Source organism: Ilyonectria robusta (genome assembly GCF_021365365.1).
Source record: "Ilyonectria robusta strain PMI_751 chromosome Unknown BGZ61scaffold_20, whole genome shotgun sequence".
Taxonomy (NCBI): Eukaryota; Fungi; Ascomycota; class Sordariomycetes; order Hypocreales; family Nectriaceae; genus Ilyonectria; species Ilyonectria robusta.
This window is the reverse complement of record NW_025764454.1, coordinates 765694-783137: the sequence shown is the minus strand read 5'-3', so window position 1 is coordinate 783137 and position 17444 is coordinate 765694. Positions and strand designations below refer to the sequence as shown.

The 17444-nt window shown below is 50.5% G+C and overlaps 8 protein-coding genes across 8 annotated transcripts; 5 read left to right on the top strand and 3 right to left on the bottom strand.

The window, feature by feature from the left end:
* Positions 1–102: 102 nt before the first annotated feature.
* On the top strand, positions 103–1275 carry BGZ61DRAFT_497075 (uncharacterized protein; the record flags this gene model as incomplete). Its single annotated transcript, XM_046251096.1, has 4 exons — positions 103–329; positions 386–429; positions 484–635; positions 688–1275. 4 exons carry the CDS (start codon positions 103–105, stop codon positions 1273–1275), a joined length of 1011 nt encoding a protein of 336 aa, XP_046100121.1.
* Positions 1276–1373: 98 nt separating this feature from the next.
* On the bottom strand, positions 1374–2428 carry BGZ61DRAFT_536435 (Alpha/Beta hydrolase protein; the record flags this gene model as incomplete). Its single annotated transcript, XM_046254396.1, has 2 exons — positions 1374–2160; positions 2232–2428. 2 exons carry the CDS (start codon positions 2426–2428, stop codon positions 1374–1376), a joined length of 984 nt encoding a protein of 327 aa, XP_046100120.1.
* A 2737-nt stretch (positions 2429–5165) lies between these two features.
* BGZ61DRAFT_536434 (uncharacterized protein) lies at positions 5166–5712 on the top strand (the record flags this gene model as incomplete). Its single annotated transcript, XM_046254395.1, has 3 exons — positions 5166–5491; positions 5552–5628; positions 5693–5712. The coding sequence occupies 3 exons, from the start codon at positions 5166–5168 to the stop codon at positions 5710–5712; spliced, it is 423 nt and encodes a 140-aa protein (XP_046100119.1).
* Positions 5713–6445: 733 nt separating this feature from the next.
* Positions 6446–8575, top strand: BGZ61DRAFT_458405 (uncharacterized protein). Its single transcript, XM_046246755.1, has 3 exons — positions 6446–6888; positions 6951–7440; positions 7506–8575. Exons 1-3 carry the CDS (start codon positions 6489–6491, stop codon positions 8335–8337), a joined length of 1722 nt encoding a protein of 573 aa, XP_046100118.1. The 5' UTR covers positions 6446–6488; the 3' UTR covers positions 8338–8575.
* Positions 8576–8764: 189 nt separating this feature from the next.
* BGZ61DRAFT_497074 (uncharacterized protein) lies at positions 8765–9225 on the top strand (the record flags this gene model as incomplete). Its single annotated transcript, XM_046251095.1, has 3 exons — positions 8765–8853; positions 8895–9039; positions 9115–9225. 3 exons carry the CDS (start codon positions 8765–8767, stop codon positions 9223–9225), a joined length of 345 nt encoding a protein of 114 aa, XP_046100117.1.
* A 1405-nt stretch (positions 9226–10630) lies between these two features.
* On the bottom strand, positions 10631–11521 carry BGZ61DRAFT_288548 (uncharacterized protein; the record flags this gene model as incomplete). Its single annotated transcript, XM_046238545.1, has 1 exon — positions 10631–11521. A coding segment is annotated over one exon (891 nt), but the record flags the coding sequence as incomplete, so codon positions are not given.
* Positions 11522–13578: 2057 nt separating this feature from the next.
* BGZ61DRAFT_458401 (uncharacterized protein) lies at positions 13579–14446 on the top strand. The gene is made up of 2 exons (XM_046246754.1): positions 13579–13689; positions 13756–14446. Exon 2 carries the CDS (start codon positions 13903–13905, stop codon positions 14293–14295), a length of 393 nt encoding a protein of 130 aa, XP_046100115.1. The 5' UTR covers positions 13579–13689; positions 13756–13902; the 3' UTR covers positions 14296–14446.
* A 537-nt stretch (positions 14447–14983) lies between these two features.
* Positions 14984–16679, bottom strand: BGZ61DRAFT_361378 (S-adenosyl-L-methionine-dependent methyltransferase; the record flags this gene model as incomplete). The annotated part of the gene is made up of 4 exons (XM_046241261.1): positions 14984–15178; positions 15225–15333; positions 15381–16504; positions 16563–16679. 4 exons carry the CDS (start codon positions 16677–16679, stop codon positions 14984–14986), a joined length of 1545 nt encoding a protein of 514 aa, XP_046100114.1.
* Between the last annotated feature and the right edge of the window lie 765 nt (positions 16680–17444).

Genomic DNA, 17444 nt, shown 5'->3' with positions numbered 1-17444 from the left:
TACTCCCTTGCTTCAAATGTCAGGATGACCAGGCTATGAAGGTGACCGCCCGTCTGAATACTCTAGATTTCAAACGAGTACCGAACTTGTCTCTCGAACAAAATGGAATCGCAGAAGCCGCTCAATGTTCTTGTCATCGGTGCAACCGGCCATGGAGGGTCTTATCTATGCGTCGAGCTGGTGAGCAGAGGTCATCATGTCACGGGAATGACACGTACACCTTCACGTCTTGGGAGACATACTCTGTACACACCAAAAGAGTTTGACATTGAAAATGAGCCCTTCTTGCACTTGATTGAAGCACTCAAAGGGTACGATCTTGTCGTCAAGTAGGTTCACATGGCACGCCCTGGGCATTCGTTTTAAGTTGACCTTGCGATCTCAGCATGTTTAGCCCTCACTCTTCGGGCCAAGCTGCCTTAATTTACAGCAAGTCGATATTCTAGAATATCTAAGGGCGAATCAGTACTGATAAGATAGTAGTGCCATACATTGAAATGTGTCGAAAGATTGTCCGAGCCGCCAAGATCGCTAAGCCGGCTTATTTCATCAATGTCGGTGGCGCTGGAAGTCTTGAGATACCAAGTATTGAGCCTCATCTATGTGCCGCGGATTGCGGTCATTTCTGGAGAGCCGTGAGTTACGAGCCTCATGGTTGGTGAAGCATATTGATGTTGACAACACTAGTTCCGGCAAGCGTTTGCAGATTCTGAGTCTCAGACACAATACATGGAAGAGCGTCTGGGGTCACTTGGTGAGAATCTACGAAAGCTTCGATCTGCCCGTATCAGAGTCAGGAGCGGCGTTGCTACGAGCAATGATGTCGATTTTATCAAAGAGTCCCTCGAGCAGTCATTCCACGCGGACCCCAGTCAAGCTTTCGTCAAAGCTGCCCGCGTCACATGGATGTTCTTTGACGGTGACACTTCATGGAACTGGTCTTATGTCTCCCCACCGGCTCTCTACCGTCCTTGCCGAGGCGGAGAGAAATATCAAGTCGTCGAAGATATCTTACCACTACGCGATTCTCCCGACCCACAGTTCTACTCGGGGTGGTATAAAGATGATCCTAATGATATCGAGGGGAGACTGCGTGGAATTTCAACAGTAGATTTCGTTCGGAGCATTGCTGATGATGCCGAGTCAAGATTTGGGCTGCATAAACATTGGTGTCCGTTCACAGACTTGAAAGATGACACGCCGCTGCCAAGTTACGTGACATTTGAAAAAGGGTTCAAAACACGAGAGGAAATACGAAGAGATGGCAATGAGTGAGGTTGAGACTCTGTAACAAAATTCATCTCTTTAGCTAGTTGACTGCAGTCACTACTGGACTTGATAGCCCCGGAATATAACAATAGAATTCCTTCATTTCACGGCCAGTACTTTCCAAGCCACTCTCTTCCATCAGCCGCCCACTTAACCTCCAGAGACTCTTGCATGCTATCAAAACAGTGATCTTCGCCGTCTATCTTGGTAAATACTAGATCCCATTTCTCCAGCAATTTCAATGATTTTGCCTTGTCAAAGAATGTTTGAGATCCTTGGAAAGGGACAACAGTATCCTTTGTCCCGTGGAAAATCCATACTGGACACGTCTTCCGCTTCTCTTCCGCGACAGAATCAAGAACCTCGACCGGATACAATGAAGTATCGGTTCCCAAAAATTCAAGAAATCTTCCGGATTCCCATACCTGTGTAAACAGGTCATATGTTGCATTATCTGGAATCTCCCTCCTAGTGATTATAGTGCCAGGATGCATTGAAATCAAGTGACCTAGTAGGAATTGGTCACCTCCAGATGGACTTTCCTTATTCCAAATGTATTTTGGCCCAGCCTTTTGGTAATATGCATCTTTCAAGTCTAGCATGGGGTAGTGCGCGATGACGGCTTTCGGATGGGGCAGTGCGCGATTCCAATGCAGCGCTGATTGAATGGCACAATATCCACCCGCGCTTTCGCCAGTTATCAGGATGCGTGCCAGGTCTGCCTCAATCATAGTCGACGTGTCTGTCTGCAAATGCGTCTGCATGGAGCGATGCAACCAAAGATAGGAATCTTGAAGATCTGACAGGGTATCTAAACCAGTGGATTCCGGAAGAAGACGATAATCGAAGCTGACAATGATCGCGGAATGGAGTGCCGCCAGATTTATAACCCTACGTGGAGTCAGCTCTTAGATTCCAACCGTAGGGGGTTGCATATGCAGCTTGACTGGTAAATATCTTACCACGTCGGGAAATATGGCTCGTCATATCTCTCCCCAGTGACCAGCCCACCGCCGTGCCATCTGACAACCAGAGGCAATGGCGTCATTGGGGGGTCCTTGGGTACCCATATCGTACATCGCATATCTTGGTTGTTGACGGTTTTGTAAATTGGATCCGAACGGGTGAACTGCTTGAGTTTCCCGATAGCCGTTGCCATGGTGAATTGCGCAAAGTTAGATGTACTCGACGACGTGATAGTCGCATGTATGAGTATGGGAGCAAGTATGGGCGCAGAGATATGACAATGGTTTCATCAACCTCAATTAAGGCGGATTTATCCGGCCCCTGTTGTTGATAACGGGAAATTTATAGCTAGAAATTCACAAGTGCTACTGGCATGTTCCATGGTGCTGGCAAGAAGTGGTGACAAAATCTGAGCGCTGAAGTTTATCAGCGGAATTTATTTTCCGGAACCAGATAAATAAGAGGGTGGAGGAGTATGATGCCGTATTGGTATACCGGTATAATAGCATTCCGACTAGATAATAGAATGAGTAATCAAGCCCGATATTATTAATGTTATAAGAATAAGAGGGTGGAGGAGTATGATACTCTACTGGTATACCGGTATAATAATACTCTGAGTAGATAATAGGATAAATAATTAAGCCCGAAATTAATTATTATAAAAGTAAGAGGGTAGAGGAATATAATACTGTGACAGGCGGTTAGGGACACTTGGGCTAGCTGGTCGCTAGCGGGGATGTCTCTAGGGTGACCTGGATGGGGTTAAAAGGGGAGGTCAGTGCCGTCACTGGGGAAAATCATCGTCTTTTCATTCATTAGAGATTCTTCCTAGAAGTCAGAGAGGCCGGAAGGGCTCGAGGCTGCTAGGGAGTTGATTAATTGATTGCCTTCATTTTTGAGAGATTTATTTGAACCTTCTTGCCATCACTACGTTCCCTGTCCAACCTCCGTCTTCAACCTCCCTCAGATATCGGGCTGCCGCAGGCTCCATTGATGCCTTGCCAGCGAACTTTCCTGCGACCGACCCGATATTCTATCTCATGAGATGCTTCCCTATCAGGAGACATAAGCCTCAGATTGATCCGACCCCATACGCGTAATCTGGTGCAGCTTCGGGCTGACCGGCTAAGACGCCTGTGCGACGACTCTCTGTGTATTTCCCCTAGGGCAAGTTAATGAGTTGGGTGTTATTTCCGTCCCTTCCTGCTGCTAAACCAGATAGGGTTAAAAGAAGAGGTTAATACTATTACTAGGGGAAAATCATTATCTTTTCTTTTATCAGGGATTCTTCCTAGAAGTTAGAGAGGCCAGAAGGGCTTAAGGCTACTAGGGAGTCTATTAATTAATTACCTTTATTTTTAAAAGATTTATTTAAACCTTCTTGCTATTACTACATTCCCTATCCAACCTCCGTCTTCAACCCCCCTCAGATATCGGGCTGCCGCAGGCTCCATTGATGCCTTGCCAGCGAACTTTCCTGCGACCGACCCGATATTCTATCTCATGAGATGCTTCCCTACCAGGAGACATAAGCCTCAGATTGATCCGACCCCATACGCGTAATCTGGTGCAGCTTCGGGCTGACCGGCCAAGACGCCTGTGCGACGACTCCCTGTGTATTTCCCCTAGGGCAAGTTAATGAGTTGGGTGTTGTTTCCGTCCCTTCCTGCTGCTAAAATAGCTTTTTAATATCTTATTATACTATACATCCTAACTACTTTTCTTTCCTTAACTTCCGGATTTAAGTTAGCAAACTTAACAGCCTCTTCTAGGCAAAGAGACCTCTCTAACTTTATTGCGACGATTTTTAAACATAAAAAGAAGGTTTTTAATTGAAAAGTACGGAAATTGGACCACTTTACTGTCGGGCACCTCCTAAGGAGGTGAGCCCAACGGGTGACCCTACCAGGTGGGGCAGGGCACGAGGAGCCCTTCGTTTTAACCGCACTCGGCGGTCGGCTAAAGTGTCATTTCATCCACTCATACGCTAGACACCTTTTGTGGGGAACTCGCTCTCCCTGAGGACGCGGACAAGGAGGAAAAGCGTCGTCAACATTGTCAGATATTCCGGAGAAACGAAATCTTCTCCATAGGGCTAGGCTCGCCAGCACACGTTGACCGCAAGAGCTCTACAGTAACGTACCCAAAACGCTCAAACCCAGGAGGAGAGAAGGAGCGCAAGGCTCGATAGGGAGAAACAGCTGGAATAAACCGTTGTCTGGATTGAACGGCGAGCATTTTAGGTTAGGGCTAAGTTAGGGTGAGAACTATGTCTAATCCCTCTTTAACTCTAATTTTAGTCGTAAGCACTTTTGCCAATACAGCGAAATATCCGTCTTGACCCACAGACCTACTGCACATGGGTCAGTCTAACCGCCTTGGCCAGTTGCTTCAGGGATGATTATGCTTAGCAGGTACCATTTTCCCGTTGTCGTTGTAGTTACCAACGCGACAGCTTGATAAGGCTACAGCAAACAAGGTCTACCAAGCCGCAGTGTGAACCGCAAAGGGAAACAAGTGCGTTCAGGGAAGTGAGGAGTGCATTGCAGTTTGTGAAGCTAGACTGGAGCGGGACTGTCTAATACCCCGTGCATCATCTCGCCCTGCGGCTGAACGTGGGACTCCACAATATACGTAGATCTTCGTCAGTAATATGCTTGTTGGTGACCTAGTTTGCGCGGCTGAATTATTTCAGTTACTGCACCCACGGGGCAATAATGGTTCCGCGCTTACATTGTGATGGTTGCGGGGATCGAGTATTTGTAATAAATCTCACCCGGAAGGACGGTAGAAGCTGGCGTAGGCGAGGAATAAAAAGGAGAGCAATCTCCCAGAGAACCTCCATTACCATCTCCATCACTGCTGATACACCATCCTCGCTTAAGCACCATCCCAAGCTATACTCTGCTTCCTTCACACTTTTCAAAATGAAGTTCTCTGCCGTTGTTGCCTCTCTCCTTCCCCTCTCCGGCGTCCTCGCTTCGCCAGTCGCGGACGCTGGCCCCGTTGGCATCGTACTAGACGAATATGTCACAGGAACTGAGCCCATGAGCGTTGATCAGAGCGAAGCTGATTTCGTGGGTCGTGACCTCTTTGCACGCTCCACTAGGAAGTGCAAGATCGTCAACGTCTCGAACCGCGCCTTCTGCCGCAGTGGACCTGGCACTAACTATCCGATCAAGTACTCAGTGTACAAGGGCCAGGAGTACAAGTTTGATTGTTACAAGAAGGGAACTTGTCACGAAGGCAACTGGTGAGTTACTATTAACCTGTCGACAACGGTGTGGCGTGTCTGATGGTCGTGGTCTTGTAGCACTTGGGACCGCCTCCCGCATTCTAAAGGGTATTGCTACGTGTCTGGCGCCTACACCGATAGCCGATGCACTAAAGGTTAGTACACTTTCTTACATGCAGCTGGTAACGTGTGCTCGTTGCTGACCTTGTACCATGATAGCCGCTCTTGGAAAGTGTTAGGTTGTCACTTCACCTAACCATCTACTGTAGTAAAAGCATATCGCAGGCTACTTCGTCTTAAGGAGGGCCAGAGAATGAACTTGCTATCTTTAGAGCTGTACTTTATTATAAATGCCATTCAAGGACGCGGAAAACTTTTGCTGCGCCCAGAGTGAATGTACTGGAAGGTCGTGCTTCGAGAGAAGAAGTGAAGGAGCTTTCGCGTTTGATCTCTAGCCTCAAAGATTACTTGACCTTCGTCGGTGAGACAATAAGTGTAAAATAGTCTGAAATCACTAAGGAGCATGTTTACTCAAACTGGGCCTTTTCGACAAACTTGTGTAAAATCTCAGGGGTTTAATTGCCATGTCTCTCGATATGAGATTGCCGAGTTGTTATTGGAGATAGGCACAAGGGCCCTTGTCATTACAACGAGAAGCAGCATGTTCGCCGCTAGGAACACCCTGGGCCTTTGAAGAGCAAAATTGGAGAAGCAGACGAAAACAGAAAGACTCCACCTTCCAAGCTTGGTAAAGATCAACTTGCAACAACCAGTAAGTTTAAGTTAAGTTAGCCCTGCGGCTTCCACATTCGAACAAGCGCTGGCCGTCCCGACAAGGATGACCAACTGTGGAGACATCCGGCATTTAGACTAGCACGTACTAATTTTAACCACACCTCCCAAACACAGACGAAAAGGGAGGGGGCCTCCACCTTCTCAGCCGACGCTCACAAATTCATTTTCCCCATTCCACGTCATCTTGCTTACGCCGCATTCCGCCCTGTTTGGCAAGAAAATGGCTTCAATGCATGGTCGTGAATTATTATTTCTTTGTTGCCAATCCGATCCACGTCGCTCCGACGACGGGCAGCTGAATGCCGAGGCACGTGCTCATGTTTCGCGGCAAGCTAGGCTCAAGGCAACACGGCGGCCAAGAGACCTCAAGTTCATATCTTACTCTCCCGAAACAATTCACAGCCGCAAAGGGTCTGGACCGACCAAAGAACCTATCGAGGCCCAGGACGGGACTGCCAGCAACGACCAGCCCTTGGTCATTGAACCCCACCGTGGTCATGCCGCTTTTCCGCCAAGCCAACGCATCCCACCAAGCCCAGCCGCGGCTGGCGCCATGGATCCATTCGACTCTCTCGCTGTTCCAGAACCGACACGGGATGAACAATTCCTGCTTCATTACAGTTCGTTATACCATAGCCGATAACTACGCGCTAAATAAAGCAGCTCTGACGAGAACTTTCAGCATTTAGCAGGACGCTACCGGCGTTTGGAGAGTCAGATCTTGACAAGCATTGTATAGCGCGGTCATGGATTTCGCAAACCATGGAATCCCCCGTGGTATTCTATACTCAGATATTAGGCTCATCTACCCATTACCTGATTTCCTCCCCAGCCGCCGACACGCAGAATCGTATCATCGCATTGGGACTACGAAGGAAGATCCAGGCCATCCAGGCACTGCGGACTAAAATAGAGCAGTACCAACCTGGTTCTTCCGAGGTCGACCACGGCCTATTTCTCGCCATCTTCATCCTCGCCATTCACGGGAGTTTCGACCGCTCGGATCGGCCGGAGCCACACCCGTTGTCGCCCTTAGCTACCCACCGCGATATGAATGTCTACGGCCGAATGGCTTTTGGTGAGGAACACATTAATGCACTCTACTATCTGATCGAGCAGAAAGGCGGATTATCATGTCTCGATCAGCACACCTTCGGATATGTTCTACCTCTGTACGTTTCTATATCTTGGAATTCTCAGACAGGCATGAATCTTCTATGCTGACTCACCATGTTAGCTTTGATATAGTTCACAGCTGTCGGACAGGGTCCCCGCCTAGGTTCTCATGTCCGCGTCAGCTGGAATCAATGCTCCACGGAGGTCTATGGAAGCCTGACCCAGAAGCGATCCAAATGCTCACAACCCTGGGCGAGTGTTTCCGTCCAGGCTCAGATGGATCATGGCCCGTCTATCTTGACCGCAAGATGGTCAAGCCCCTCCAAGTGATGGCCGACATCACCGTAGCCCTCGACCATTACTGCCGCGGCGGACAAGGAGCTCCGGCATCGCTTAACGTACTGCTCAACAACTGCGACTGGGTGGCCCATACCATTCTTTCAATAGCTCCGTACACACGACTAGCTGCGTCCGGAGATAGCCCAGACCAGGGCTCAAACGCCAGCATCACTACGTCCCTTTATGAGATTTGCCGACTATGTGCCCTTCTTTACGTGGACATGGTCATTCTTCCGACACCACCGCACACAGGAATCAAACTTCGTCACTCGAAGAGAATGTTACGTTTGATAGAGAATATACAGCAGGAACATCCCACCGAGGACCCTCTCGTCACCGATTTTTTGACTTGGGCCACAGTCTTGGGCGCCATCTCTGCGAAATTCACCAGGCTTCAGGTTCCGTATCTCAATCACATCGAAACGATTGCACGGAACACAGACTGGGATACGATCCATCCGCGGCTGAGAAGATGCTTGTGGTTTGGCCCGGTTTGCGACGGTCCAGCTTCCACACTTTGGTTTGAAGCTAGGCAATGGACAGATCGGGTTGCTCCCAAACCAAACCTAGGAAGCGACCGCCGGGCTGTTTCACGATATGATAAAACCATTTAAGCGGAAGAGCTCGGCGTCCCTCGCTGTTACCAGGTAAGACCGCGGGATATGAATGATGCAAATTGATAGGGTGCTCGACAGCCATTCTACATGGATAGACCGACCTCAAACGCAGCAACAACAACCTTGGCACCAAGGGTCTACTTATTCACCTGAATATTTCTGGATTCTGGTTGCCCTTATCGCTTAGTCTCGTATAGAGTGATTTCTTCTACCTCCTACTTAGTAACCAATCGCTCACATTATAATCTCGCCCTAACTATGAGTGACTCGCTTTATAATTAGCATCTTTCCAGGCACTCCAGGATATTTCAGGAGACTTAGGCTGTCTTATCTGTCATACGCATCATGCTTCTTCGCTTTTCGATTTTTTCATCATACGGATTTATTTCACTACGTCGTACAAACCGCTCTCCGACATTTGATAATGACGAACGAGCCAGTCCTCAACTCCCCCCTCGCCTACCGCGCGGTGTTCCTCTACTTCGAACCAGTTGGAGCCTTAGTCGGCGCCCTGTTGCTTCACTTTCGCCCTGCGAGCTTCTTTAACGCCATAGCCCCGGCCACCAAAACGCGCTGGATAACCAGATTATCTACGACCAACTTGCTGCAGCATATATCCTGTTTGCGTTCAGTGGAGCCATTATCTTGCGCATTACAAATAACTTGCGGGTGTGGAGAGGGATCCTGATCGGTATCTTGGTGTGCGATGCTATACATATATAGGGGAGTTGGGCAGCTTTGGGCGGAACTGTGTTCTGGAATCCTCGTACCTAGAGGCCCGAAGATTGGGTGAACCTGGTGAGTCTTTGGGGACAGGCGGCCCTCCGGCTTGCTTTCGTGACGGGAGTCGGCCTCAAACAGTCTGCGGCTACGAAGAATGAGTGATTGGATGTCTGGCTCGACGGGTAAGGATTTCTTTGTTATGGAGATGACCTTGCTCATGACAGACTTCTGTTCATCAGAGGTCAACATGCGTTTTCCGGGAACTCGGTCAACTGACTGGCGCAGGAGGATCGTCTTGGTCCGCGGTGGGCATTGGCGGAGCTGGCTCCTGTGCAAACTGGATGAGGCGATCAGGTTCGAACTAGGTCTTTATGCCTCCCATGGCTTGACTGACACCGAAGCCACAGTGACTAGTAAGGTAGACAGATATGCCTAAATAGCTGCTGGTTCCCTTCCTGTGGAAAGGGAGGTGTGCGATTCAAAGTTGGAATGGAATTGTACCCCTACCTACTGCTAACCCACAAGTTGAGCAGCAGTATCCTGTCTCCGAGCCTCTGGTGCCTTCACTCTGTGCTTGGAACCCCCTGAAAAGGGGACCGCAAAAGGAGGGGAGGCAACGGACTCTTACGAACTCGTCACAACAGAGATACTACTAAGGGCTACTAGACTGGCCCAAACAGGGTCAAGGCGTACATGGCTGCTATGGCTCACGATAGGGTACAGGCACCTGGCCGCCACAGGGACTGCGATGCAGTTGTACACAAGCGCCCACCCGAAATTGAACTTGATCCGTCGGAGGGTCCTGGGCGATAGGCAAGTCGGACTCGTGCTTCACGAGATGGTAGTATATCCGGGGGTAGCCCAGCGCCGCTCGTCGAATGCGTTCAAGTCCTCCGCTGCCGGCCTCTGTGCAGAGATAGTCTCTTCAGAATGCGTACGACGTGATGTACCGCGGGAGTGGCTTGATGAAGATGCGATCGTGGATCTACGCGCCAGATGGACAAGTCGGCTTGTTTGCAAGCTACTACTTTATATACTTTTTTGAATCTTGTTTATAGTATGATTCTAGTATTTCAAGTCATTTAAAATCAATTTGACCATGATCAAGCAGCAGTATTACATAGCTTACCCTAATAGCAATTTGTTGAACCTTGGTGTTATCTTTCATATACAGGTACCTGCGATCCTAGAATTGGCGTCCGGGCGCCAGTTTTACTCAGGTCCCAGGCGCCAGTATATCAGGCGCCAGTATATCAGTCGCCAGTTGCGGGGGTTGCTGACACATCCAGCCTTGGAACAGAGGCGGGTTGGGGAACTTCATCCTTGACTGACTTGACGTAAGACCGCTCAGGCAAGAAATAATGAGGAGAGCAGAAGAACGGATGGAAGTCATTAAACACAATTAATGTATTATGATGAATAATACTCGAGGACTTGACCAAAACGTGAAACCTAGAAAGGAAAAGCCAAGTGATTCTAACTGCAAGGTTGAACTGCAATCTAGAGGATGTCTAAGAAGTTAGGGGTATGCAGCCGTCATCACAACAACCTAAACTCCCCCAAAGGTAGCATACGCGATGCTAGTCGACGACCGAGCACCCGCCTCATAAAACATGTACGTCGTGCCAGCCTCTGTAACAAAGTAAGGGGCAGCAACACGCCCACTGGCCTCAGAGAGCACGACAGCCTCGGTTCCCACATCCCGCAAGGTCTCATCAATGGTTCGGGCGTAGATCTTGCCAGCGCCGCTGTGATAGACGACGTAGAGCTGGCCGTCCCACTCCCAGAGGTTGCCACCCGAGACGTTAACGCCGGGCTCGCTGACAACATAGTCATCAGCGACCGTCCAGTCTTCTCCGTTGAAGGACTCGGCGAGTCTGATCTTTCGGATGTTGTTGGGCTCGTTGACCATGTAGAACATTGCCCAGGTATATTCAGAGTCTCGGTCGGGGTGGCGGAAGACGCGAGCGTAACTCGACTCAGTAGTGGTAACAGGCGCGTCAGAGTTGCTAACCGCAATACCGCCGTAATCGAAGTTGATGCCATCTTCTGATGTAGCCCAGCGGGTGACGCTGTTGTCGCCATGGAAGTACATGTACATCTTTTGCTCTTCCTCGTTCCAGACTGCGTCTGCGCTGGAGACATGCCCGGGCGGCGGGCTACCCAGCGCAGGCCAGTCCCTAGAGATGACCGGGTTGCTCTGGTACTCGGTCCATGGCCCGTCGAGATTATCGGAGTACACGAATGAGATACCGCCGGGGTTGTCGTGCGGCGCGTAGTATAAGTACCATTTTGAGAGAGCGGCTTCTCTGAAGTGGAGGCCGGCATCGAAGACGCTGGGGAAGATTAACTCGTTGCTGGGGTTGTACTTGAGATCTGCCTTGTTGAACGCCGGCCCGTCATTCTCGAACGTTGGCAAGACACCCGGCGAGGATGTGGGCTGAGCAGTTGTCGTGGAACCGGTCGTGGAAGACTCAGTGGTGGTCGAGGCCTGTGATGGGGTGGTGGTCAAGCTGTCGGCCGGGGTCTCAGTCGTGGAGACAGTAACGAAAGTATCCGTCAGGTTTGAGTAGGAGCTGTCGGCCGGGGTCTCAGTCGTGGAGACAGTAAGGAAAGTATCCGTCAGGTTTGAGTAGGAGCTAGTCGTCGAGACGGTGACGGATGTCTCAAACACATCAGGATAGACATCCAATATGGAGGAGGAGGCAGCCTCGGCTTCAGTCTTGCTGGGTGCAGTCCCAGTAGTCGACCGAGAGGTGGGTCTGCACCGGCGGGCCTGAACCCCGGCGAGGAATGCCAGGGCTGCCACCAGGCTCTTGGTGTTGGAGATCATTGTGCATAAACGAGTGGAATGCCGTGAGGCTTAATGAGTGACTGGACAAAAGACCAAAGCCTTGAGAACCAGATCAACGAAAGTTGGGCGAAGGAGAGGAAACGCGCTGCCCCTTCCAAAACCGTTGGCAAGGCTCCGTGTTGATATACATATACTGAGTACAGCCATCTTTTCTCCTGTTTTGCTTCTAATTTTACCGTTGGTCGTGTTTTCCGTTTGTTGGTTGGGAGCCCGCTGCTCGAGGTTTCGACAGCCTCTGTGGCTACCGAGTTAAATTCGAGTGTTGATCGTTGGCATGCATTGCCAAGCTGCCCGTGCTACCCAAGCACACCATCGACGTGGCCCACCCACACGCAAACATTGCTACTTGACAAAAGCAGTACGTCCATGCGCTCCCAAGTAGCTTGGCTTCGGCGGTGCCTGTCAAAGCGGACGTCGAAGCCGTGTGCTTGTGCAGACCAAGCGTATCAGATTTGCTGAGAATGAGCCCATCTCGCGGTTGAGATTGGAGGGCAATGTATGTCCCTGGCAAACGTCATTATGTCGTTGGCACCGCATTGATCCTTCATGTAGGTGATGAGAAGAGGAAGTGGACTACGGGTGTTACACGGTATTGTTGAGTCCAAGCGGATATCAGCTCAGGGGAAATTACGGGGTGGGGAAGATCTTTCTGTTGGTGGGGGGATCCGACGGTAGGATTTCACCCGACGTCCCGATTTACACCTAAATTATAAGGCAACAGCCGACATCACAGATCGAGGTGCCGACAGCAGCTTCGCCCCTTTTCCTAGCTCATTAGATCAATCAAGACACATTATTCGACCATGTCTTTACCTGAAATGCTTCACATTGGCAGCTGCATCCACGAAGCAGAAACACCCCTTCCTGGCAGAGTTGCTATCGATTGGTCCGTCAGCGGTCAGAGTGTGGATTGCATTCGGACTAGTGCTACGCTGAGCGTTGAGCGGCTCAACGCCTTCAGCGGCTTCAGCGCCATGATTGTGCGTGTCTCACACTCAAACCGCCATCAAGCCACAGAATAGCCAACGTCTTCAATTGGCTCTCAGTCTGAAGGATGATCTTCGTTGCCTCCGACCCCTCTTTCCGTAAGGGATTTTGCAATCAATCTCGCCCCCCTCTATGACTAAGATCAGGATATTGATGTATCAGAGAATTGTGCCTATCCAGCCCTTATTCCGTCACCCGAGGGTCAATCCAACACCTAGCGCAAGCCTGCACCTAGGTCTGTCACGGTGTGTATTTTGGATAACTGGGCGTGTAATTGTTATAGCAATATCCTTCTAGCTACTTCAGCATAAAGGATGTACAGGGACTCCTCGCCACTCCATACGCTCAACGCATCTAAAGTACTAGTTTCATCAGGTATTGACTTGGCTAGCTCTAACCGTGGCAATAACTTTCCGAAAGATCATGCTATAGTGCACACGAGCGACTTGAAAATCGTTGGCAAAGGAGCAGCGCTTTCTTCTGAAGAAATGATTGAAAGCCAGAAATTCGTGTACAAGGCATTGCAGTCATTTCGAAAAACTGTCGAGAGTCCTAATGGATCTAGTCTTGACGAATCTACTGTCCCCATAGTGGAAAGCATCAATCCCCCCTTTTCTTTTCCCGGAGGCGTCGACCAGGCGCAGTTCCCGATTTGGAGCCCGTTGGGTCATTTGGACTGGTTTGATTGGGACAAGGGGATTGATTGTAACACGGGGATTGATTGGGACACGGAGATTGATTGGGACACGGAGATTGATTGGAACCCGCCCAGTGATGGGACTCTGGTGAGTATTCGCAAATTTCAAAACAGCATAAAACTTGAAATCTTGAGGATTAAGCTAAATGAGAAGAATATAAATTGGGGCTTTCTGACTTTTGGACATCGTAGGAGATTTTCCAGCACAACAACGAACCGTGGGAATACATCTTTCCGACAAACACTATGTCGCAGGAAGCACCGCGGACAGAAAAGGGTAGAGAAGCTAGATCTCCAAGTGATGAAGACCCGCAAGACGGAACTAGAACTGGATCATCCGGATACGCTGGGAAGCATAGCGAATCTTCTATCAATATATTGGCGGAAGGGCCGACTGAAGGAGGTAGAGAAGCTACAGGAGGAAGTCATTGAGATGAATAGGAGGACACGAGGATGTGATCATCTGCATACACTGATCATTGTGGGAAGACTTGCATCAATATATTGGATCCAGGACCGAACAGGGGAGGCGGAGAAGTTAGAGCTACAAGTGACAGAGGCCCGCAAGAAGAAACTATGGCCCTATCATCAGGACACGCTGACCAGCATGGAAAATGATGTATCAACACACAAGAGTCAGAGCCGATATGTTGACGCCTCAGCATCAATGGGCGTCAGAGACCGATCGCGATAGCAGCGGTAAACCAGCTCTAGCCGTGAAATAAGCACATGTAGGGTGTTAAGACTTGAGCTTTTAGCAGCTCCTACAACAAATAGAGGTAGGGGCTGGTAGTTTGAGACGGACAGAGGTTAATTTTGTGGTATTTACCCTCTACCATTAAAATATATGGACTCTCAGTAAATTCAATCAGGTTGGTAAACATTTTAAAATTAAGTAATTGAACCTGAAGTCACTCACGAAGAACTCAACAGGCTCAAACGACCATATCCACAAGAAACCCCATCACATCCCCACCTTATCGATTTATCCACGCAGCCATGAACATGACGTACAAGCACGAGTAACTCAATTACTGTATCAGATTATGACTAGTCAAGTTCGGTTCCGACTACGAGAAATCCATGAATCCGCAGTTTAATACAACCCAGCCCCACCCCATAAATTTAGTCATTAGGTAGCTACCGTCAATCTATCTCCCCCCATTCACCATTTCTATTCCAGCCATGTCGATGCAGCAAGTTTTCCGTTCCCAAACTCCATCTCAAGGGACATCCAAGTAGAACAAGACCGCTCATTTCGTTGCACCGTCAGACGTGACTCACAACTTGCCGCATATCGCTCTCGAGGTTAAGTGTGAAAGCCCGAGTGAGCCTGCTTGGACCTCGTTGCGAACGTGCAGGTTGCCAATAGAACAATACCGCTATGCTTTCAAAACAGGGTAAGCGGCCCTGCGACCGGCCTTGCTAGCCTCCAGGGCACCGGTAAGGCCGAATTGCGAAGAGATGCCGTCGACACGGTGGGTGGAGTTGAGGTTCTTGACCACAACAATCTGGAAGCAGGTTGCAGAGCCCTGGCGCGAGGCAATAGTAGAATAAGCGAGGAAGAGCTCCCAAATCTAGACAGTGTTAGTTTGAACGCAAGAATATTTGGAAACGACATACCCTGAACCATCTGGTCCCGTAAGTACCAATAATCTCGTCGGCGTTACCGAGCCAGTTGCGGTACCACCTCCAAAGGGTGCCAGAGTAGTGAACACCAATAGTATCAACGCTGGTAAGGCTGTCAGCTAGTTTCCTTTTCAAGACTGGAACTCCTACCTCTTAATCTCAAATCCGGCACTCTCGAGGCAGCCCACGTAATAGCTCAGAGGTGTAGATGCGTCGGCTCCGGGGAAGATGTACTTGTTGAGGAACAGCCCCCAGATGAAGTCCTCGTATTGCCATGACTTCCGCAACCCCGACAGCTGCACATACATGGATCCGTCGTCCTCTAGCATTTCATAGCACTGCCGGAAGAATCCCGTCAGTCTGCGAACGCCAACATGCTCGGCCATCTCCAACTGTGTGATTTTGTCGAACTTGGTCTCCGGGATGTCGCGATAGTCGCTGCAAAGGATTCTGCTTTGTTCCTCGGGAATGCCGGCATTTTTCAGCGCGTCATTACCCCAGGCAGTCTGGTTGCGAGCGAGAGTGACGCCCGTGACTCTGGCGCCGTAATTGACGCTCGCAAACTTGGCCAGGGTTCCCCAGCCGCAGCCGATATCCAGCATTGTCTCGCCTTCTTTGAGGCCGATCTTCTCGCACACTACGGCCATTTTGTTGTCCTGCATTTCCTCCAGCGTCTCCTCCCGGGTGGGGTCGGAAATAATACCCGACGTGTAGATCATGCGGGGCCCGAGGAACCACGCGTAGTGGTCGTTGCCGCGGTCGTAATTGGGACGCACTTGGTCTTCGTCTTGGGATCGATGGTGCAGAATGACGTCCGGTGCAAATGTGAAGAAGATGTATCGGAAGAGGTCCAGGGTAAAGTTGAAGGTGGCCCACTCGTGCCGATACTCGAAGACCTCGAGCAAATCGCCGTTTATGTCGACTTCCCCCTCAAAGTACATTTCGAAAAATGTCTGCATCGGAATCTTGTGTCGTCCATTCCATCGGGCCTGATGGCGGGGCTTCTTGAACTTCAAGTAATATTCCACCGGGCGGCCCGGCAACTTCACCTTATCGTTCAGCCGCGGGCTGACGGTCGAAAAGAATGTCCAGATGACCAGGAGCACGGGGACGGTGGTGAAGAGGCCAAAGAACATGGTCAACTTGAAGCCACCGCCAAACTGCCACGAGAGCCATGTTGGGATTCCGAGGAGGCCGGTCGCGAGGGTTGCGTTCGAGAATTGTTCGTATCCGGCGCCGTCCGCGGGGAGAGGAGCGTTCTTGATAGCGGGCGACTGGAGCTTATTAGTGACGATTTAATGCGCAGCGGAGTGGATTAGAGTGTGTTCCTACATCGGTGACCCTCACTCCACAGTCTTTGCCCGTCCCAAGCGCGTCCTGCGGAGGTGGGGGAGTCTGGATGAAGTCGATGTCAGCCGTGAGGTGGGCATTCCCGTTGACTCTCGCCATGGCTGCGTTTCGAGGCCGGGCGACGGAACCAAGCTGAGGATGGTCGACGACGCCAGAGAAGGTCTGCACTTTCCAGAGGTTGGAGATGCCAAGTTGCACGGGGACAAGCGGTCAAAGTGATTCCACGGCGTCTGTCTCCCTTTGCCAGGAAAAAGCACCTGAGCTGTGCCTGAGCTGCGTGTGCCAGCGGGGCCGCACCCCCGCGAGCTCCGGGCCAGGAGATGAATCATGAGTGACAGCTGTCATGGCGCAATGCATGGCATGGCACAGGACGACAAGGGGAGGGCACGCCACGGCTTCGAGATTGGCACCGCGTAATTGCAGCTTTCAAACGAATTGCGCGGGATAAGCGAGGGGTAGCAATGACGGCAGCGTATTAGATGATTTCCCGCCTCGCATCTTGGCGCCCGTTGTTGGCCCATAATGAGGCCACCGTCTGGCACCGTCTGCAGCCTAAACCGCAGCCATACGAATGGGGGAATAGCACGTCGCGGCAGCGGGAGGACCCGGTGCGCCACTGTTCTCTCAAGGGAGAGATGGAGAGACAGAGTGGTGTGGGGGATGTCAGATGGCTTGCACAGGGGTCTCAGATACGGAGTGTAACGGACGGAGGCGTCAATAGCGGTCAGTCTGAGACCGTTGAGGCCCAGATCAAATGGCCCTCGAAACGTTGAAACAGCTGGATCCCCACGGAAACAAATCCACACGATCCGCGCCGTTGCAATCACCGACGAAGCCGCTTCGACACCCAATTTCGGGACCGCG